The 6,000-nt window shown below is 56.3% G+C and overlaps 1 protein-coding gene across 1 annotated transcript; it reads left to right on the top strand.

Annotated features, from left to right (window-relative positions):
- The first annotated feature begins 427 nt into the window (after positions 1-427).
- On the top strand, positions 428-4,696 carry LOC309602749 (dual specificity protein phosphatase 26-like). The gene is made up of 4 exons (XM_082336622.1): positions 428-487; positions 2,578-2,850; positions 3,238-3,446; positions 3,912-4,696. Exons 2-4 carry the CDS (start codon positions 2,672-2,674, stop codon positions 4,109-4,111), a joined length of 588 nt encoding a protein of 195 aa, XP_082192748.1. The 5' UTR covers positions 428-487; positions 2,578-2,671; the 3' UTR covers positions 4,112-4,696.
- Positions 4,697-6,000: the final 1,304 nt, after the last annotated feature.

Here is a 6,000-nt window from a genome sequence, read left to right as displayed (position 1 = left end):
GGAGGGGGTGCGGGGGGAGGACAAGGTCAACTGTAAAAAAAAAACTATGAAGAAGCATCCTCTAGAGACGGCTGCAGATTTATGATATGGGTAATCATGTCATCAGCACCACTTTATCGGCTTTTTCTTCTCTCCTTCTCTGCGTGCCTGTGGCTTTTGGTTTGCTGGAGGAGGAGGGAGAGAAAAGCTGGCAGGAGAATTTTGATATGTTATTGTTGCTGTTGTTTTTGTCTGCGTAGTAACGGGCACTTATGTGTATGTCTGTGCATGCTTGTATGCGATTTCTGTGTCCGGCTCCCTCATTCCTCCCTTATCCATCCATGCACAGCATGATATAAACAAACCTGCCTCTGGACATGTCATGGCTTAAAATAGATGTTCATACATCAGCCTTTCTACAGCAGCAGCGGCAGCAGCAGGAAGACATGGCCGACTGGATCTGACTACAACACTCACTTTGAGCCGAGAAATCACAGCCCTCGCAAAGGTAGAGTAACGGGGTGGGCGTCTCCTTCTTCCTGTGTGTCTGTCTGTCTGTCTCTGCGGAGTGTGCGGGGCTAAGCAGCCTGCGCTCGTTCAGCGATGCCTCTTCAGAGCTCGCTGTGTGTCTAGGCAGGCTCTGGCTGTTTCTCCCCTCCCTCCGAGCATGGCACAACTGGCAAAGGGGCTCCAGAGGCAGCCATGAGCGTGCTCGGGGGAGCAGGGTCCGAGCCCCCAGGCTTGGCTGCCAAAAGGGGGGGGTACAGCCGATGCCTGTGAGGGTTTGGGGTGCCAGGAGTGCTTTGGGTTCTGTTCTGAGGTCTTGGATGTGGGGCAGTTTCTCTCCCCCAGCAGCACTTTCGGGGGGCTGGCATGGTGGTGTGTTGGGGGTGGGATGTTGGAAGCCAGCTTTGGGCCTGAGGTTTCTAGAGCTACATCCCAGGATAGGTGTGGATTGCTAGTTTTCCAGCCAGCTGTAGCAATAAGAGGGTCTGCTATTTGGCTAGTTACAGCCTTATACTGATGATTTAGTTGCTTTTTTTCAGACCCTTCTGCTGTTTGTTTCTTAATGCTGCCCGGGGCTGGTGGCATATGGCTGTGCTGCAGCCAAGGTCACACAAGGTTTAAGGGCCCCGGCACACGGCCATGCCGAATGCCTTTTCCAGGTGGGGTTTGCCAAGTCTGAATTCCCAGCATGAAGGAGTCCAGAATTCATCAGGGCAGGGGAGATGTGTCAGGGTGAGATCTGGCCCATACCCCATGCTGGGGGAGTGTGGTGTGCTCGGTGCCAGGGATGAGCAGTGCGGGCAGGGCTGACCTCTCCTGTGCAGCACCCCAGGATGCCAGGCAGCGTCTGAACTGCCACCCTGGAACAGGGAGTGGGGAAGGAGACATCCATGAGTCTCTCTGGACTCCCTCTGAGCTCCCCTCTGCCCTTGCAATGTTTTCCTCCTCTGCACATTGCCAAGAAATGGCTGGAGGCTTCTTCCTTCTGCACCGTTGGCTGCTGGCTGGTGCCTTAGGCAAAATGTCAAAGCAGACAGACGTGCTCTGATCCAGCCTGGCCAGCCCAAGGTCGCTGCGTTTCCTCCCCCAGGTCCCAGAGACAACTGGCCAGTGCTGAGCTGCTGCTGGGGGAACTGTGATGGGACGCTCTTTGGGCACCTTCCAGGGCAGCTCAGGGCAGCAGCGTGATGGTGGGAGAGAGAATTGTATTCTCATGGGGGGGGAGGGGGTCTGTCAGTGGGGCAGCAGCAAACGAGCAAAAAAAGGCAGCTCTGACGAACATCTGGCTGCAGGGACTGGTAACTGCTCCGCGTGGGTAAGGCTGTCCAGGGAGGTTTCTTGCAGATGTGTGACAAGTATCGGCATGATCTAAAGGTTTGAGAGCAGAGCTGTGTCCTAGAGGATCTGCTCTGTAAAAATGAGCTTTCTCATCCCCTGAAATTAACTCTTCCCACCCCAAACCAGTCCTAGATGTTCAAATGCAGCTGCAGGACTGCTGTACTTGGAGGGGTTAATCCTGCCTCTCCCTTCCCAAAGGCTTTTGTGCCTGCTCTGTAGGAGTCTGGGTCCTGGCCAGGCTCTGTGTGGTGCCATATGGAATCCTCCACCTGTTTGGGGGTTTTTCCTCCCCAATCCTGGTGGCTTGCCCAGACCTGGCCGCCTTTCATTGCTTCTGATCACAGGTTGGCAGCATCAGTTCTCGAGCTGGCATTGTCCCGCTGGCAGGCAAAGCCCCAGAGCCAGCTCAGAAGGAAGGTGGTCCTGTGTAGAACATCTCTTGCCAATGTGGCCTCAACCCAAAGTCGTGGGGCTGGAGCAAAACCTCAGCCTGTGGAGACTCAGCAATCTGGCTGCCTCTCTGGCTTCCCTTACCAGCCTTGGCATCATAAACTTCTCCCCAGCAGTATTGCTTCTTGGAAGGGAGCGTAGGTGATACTCTGTCTCACGCTGGGAACCACTGGGTAGCTGACTTGACACAGCCCTCTCATCAGGAAGGTGAGAATTGGCTGCTTTGGGCCAGTATTTCTGCAAAAGGGATGGAGTGAGAGGTCCCCAGTTCTTCTAATGGCATCTCCACTGCTTCCATGACAGGACCGTGGGTGGCACCAGCAGCAGAAGTGACCTCCAGGCCACTCTCCGGCCTTCACGAACCCACAGGTATGCCTTGTGGGTCTCGGCAGCTCCAATGGCTTTCCTGTCCAGGTTCTCCAGGAATGGCACCAGGTCACCAAGCCGGGGCTCACGGGACGAGCGCAACAACCACCCCATCCTCAGTGTCTTCGAGCTTGAAAGGTTGCTGTACACGGGAAAGACAGCCTGTAATCATGCTGATGAGGTCTGGCCAGGACTCTACCTGGGCGATCAGTATGTATCAGAAGGGGACAAGAACTGGGGGGGGGGGTGTCAGGGCTATTTTTGTGAAATGGGGAAATCTGGGAGGGGGAGGTTGGGAAATGTGAGGGAGAGGAGGACACAATGGGTGTGGTGCATTGGGGCAAAGGAGGAGGAAGAAGGACATAAGCATGGCTGTGGAGAGAGTTCAGAGCACTGCTGTGGTGGGGTGGAGTGTCCATGGGGTCAGGGACTGCAAGATTGACTTAAAATTCAAGAATCTTAAGAGTCTGGCATTTTTCCTTTGCATCCAACTTTCTCAGACATAAATGTTTGTCCAGGACAGCCCTTACCCTGTCCTTGGTCACTTTTAACTAGTCTAAACTTATGCATCTCTGCACTGTCTCTTGTTCTCTGCAGAGATATAGCGGCCAACCGGCGCGAGCTGGCTCACCTGCGCATCACCCACATCCTCAACGCCTCGCACAGCAAGTGGAGGGGGGGTGCTGAGTACTACGAGGGCACGGGCATCCGCTACCTGGGCATCGAGGCCCATGACTCACCTTCCTTCGACATGAGCCCCTACTTTTATCCTGCAGCTGACTTCATCCACCAAGCGCTGAATGAAGGTCAGTGGTAAAGATTTCTGGGAGAGAAGTGGGGAGCAGGGATGGGAAGAAACTCCCCTGGGCAGGTGAGAAGCTAGATTGACATCCTAATGCTAAGCATCCTAGAAAAGAAAGGTATTTCCAGCCTGGGATGGTGTCTCCCGCACTGGATCACCTCCTCCAAAGAGGGAACAGGCTAGATGAGAGCACTGGCCCTCCAGGTCACAGCCCCAGCCTGTGTCCTGAGCTGTGGCTGGTCCTGTTCAGTCTGTTTTGGGAGATCACGATACACTGATTCCTTTTGCCAAGAGGGGGACCTCAGTGCATCGCAGTCACACTGTAACTGGGGCCCTACATCTCACCCCAGAGGCTGCACACCTGAGCCACAGCTCCAGGATGCACTGTGGCAAACAGTTGGGTCCTCAAGTATTTTTTTAATTGGGATATTTGGTCTGCTGTGACACAGCCCCTGTGTTTCACCCCCAGGAAGGATCCTTGTGCACTGTGCTGTCGGGGTGAGCAGGTCGGCCACCTTGGTCCTCGCCTACCTCATGATCCGTCACCACATGCCCCTTGTAGAAGCCATAAAGACGGTCAAGGACCACCGCGGTATCATCCCCAACCGGGGTTTCTTGCGCCAGCTGGTCGCCCTGGACAATGCCCTGAGGCTGAAGAGGAGTGCGTGAAGGAGGACGAGAGGGGTTGTGCGGTGGGAGCGTTGTGTGTGCGGTGCTCACCTGACCCCGATGCCCGCTGAGTGGCAGAGATAGGGCTTTCCTCACAGTGCGGACGCTTGGCAGCTAATGGGTTACATGCAACTGGCCCCAGGGCCTCCCCCTCAGCTAAGGGGGTCCCCAGACATGCGAGCTATTCCTAGTGGTAAAGCATAGGCCCTCAACCTGCAATCTTGCCACCTAGGTAGGCCTAACGCATAGCCTCCTTCCCAGCCCGCTCGCTCCAAGATGCCTCCGGAGGGACTCAGCCCCACGTTTCAGGTTACTCTATCCCTCTTGGCTCCAGGAAGCTTTCAAGGCTTCATTCTCCCACGTGGCAGATGTGTTTGCCAAGCCAGTCCTGTCCCTCCCTCCCAGGAGACTGAAGCTCTGTGTGTTCCTTGTCTTGTTTCCCATTCGTTTTTGGTCTGTGTAGCAATGTGAATTAGGTCTGGTGTGTGGGCTCAGGCAAACAGGCCTTTTGTCGTAGTCTTTGCCTAGTGTTAACCTGTACAAATAACCTAACACATGCCTAGTGTTAACCTGTACAAATAAAGACAGTGCTAAGGAAAAAGTTTGGCCATCCCTTGTGTGCTTTGGGATAGACTTTATGTGTTCAGGCTGGGATCCATCACAGGAGGCAGTGGGAGAGCATCACCCTGACTGCTCTGGGTTGAGATGGACCCGAGTCCTCCCAGATCCTCGGTCCAGGGGCTGAACCTGTCAGACTGCACTGGTGGCCAGTGCCTATGCTGGGCCTCCCCGCTCTTTTTTTCCCAGCAGTGGGGACAGAAAGGGGGGCTCCTGGTGGAAAGCAGAGCCGGGCTGATGGTCACCAGGGTCGCCATCCATCACGAGGTGGCGATGTGGCGATGTCGGTCTCCCAGAGGCAGGCAGGCAGGCACCAAGCTATCCACCCAGGCTTGCAGAAGGGCCGGCTGTCCGCTGGCGCCTGCGACAAACACCTTTGCTGCTTGCGGAGGGGCTGGGCGAGCCGAACCCCAGGAGGGTGGCCAGGGACAGAAGCAAGTGTCCGTGGTGGCACCGGCCACATGGGTGCTGGGTGGCCCCACGGGTGCTGGGCTGCCCCTGCACACTGCCAGCACTCATTGTCCACTCGCTCTTATTATAGCCCCATTCTTCCTCCGCTTCCTGAGAACACAGGCAGCACCGCTCGGCTGCCGGCTATGTGTTGTGCTGAGATCGTGTAAACACGTAGCGAGAGGAGCCCAAAGGGTGAGCCGCCGGGCTTGGGGCACGCCGAGGCCCATGCTGTAGCACCCCATCACTGCTAACGGGTGGCCCCAAGCAACCCTGCTCCGGGGAGGGCCTGCCTTTAGCTCGAGCACAATAGGGAGAGCAAACTTTAGTTTGCGGCAGCTGGGGTGTCCTGTGTGTGTGTTGCCCAGCTCCTGGGCTGGGGGCTCTGCTCTTTCAGGCCCCTGAAGTGCCCCGGGGTGCTCAGGGCATGGCACCATCCCAGAAATCGCTGGCAGAGAGAACAGAGCGACTGCTGGCAGCACGGCCGAGGTCACCCCGAGCAAGGGCTGCAGACACTGAGGCAAGGAGGAACTGGCGTTGGGCAATGAGCAGGGGCTGGTCGCGTTCTGTGGCGGCGCTGGGTGCTGCTGGGACTGTTGGACATGCCAGAAGCTTCGGCGGGGGGAATTGCAGCTTGGCAAGGTCCTGGCGGGGTGTAAAATGCCTCTTGTCTGATTTTGCAATTCTGCTTTGTGCTCCTTGCTGCCGCGAAGCTCCCTTTGTGCAGCCTGCTGCTGATCGGCTCCCGAATGCAGAGCGTGGCTGTTGTTTGACAAAGCTGGGATCAGGGAGGCTCTGAGCACGAGGGGAGATTGTGTTTG

This window comes from Platalea leucorodia, assembly GCF_965183815.1.
Source record: "Platalea leucorodia genome assembly, chromosome: Z".
In the NCBI taxonomy this organism is placed as follows: domain Eukaryota; kingdom Metazoa; phylum Chordata; class Aves; order Pelecaniformes; family Threskiornithidae; genus Platalea; species Platalea leucorodia.
Note: the sequence above shows the minus strand (reverse complement) of the source record. Positions and strands in the feature narration are given on the sequence as shown.

What these genes read in the sequence shown, in the direction of transcription:
- LOC309602749 (XM_082336622.1), top strand. Translation starts at nt 2,672, where the DNA reads ATGGCTTTCCTGTCCAGGTTCTCCAGGAATGGCACCAGGTCACCAAGC. An exon ending in GGACTCTACCTGGGCGATCA is followed by an intron (nt 2,851 to 3,237) that starts GTATGTATCAGA and finishes TGTTCTCTGCAG; the next exon opens with AGATATAGCGGCCAACCGGC. An exon ending in CCACCAAGCGCTGAATGAAG is followed by an intron (nt 3,447 to 3,911) that starts GTCAGTGGTAAA and finishes TTTCACCCCCAG; the next exon opens with GAAGGATCCTTGTGCACTGT.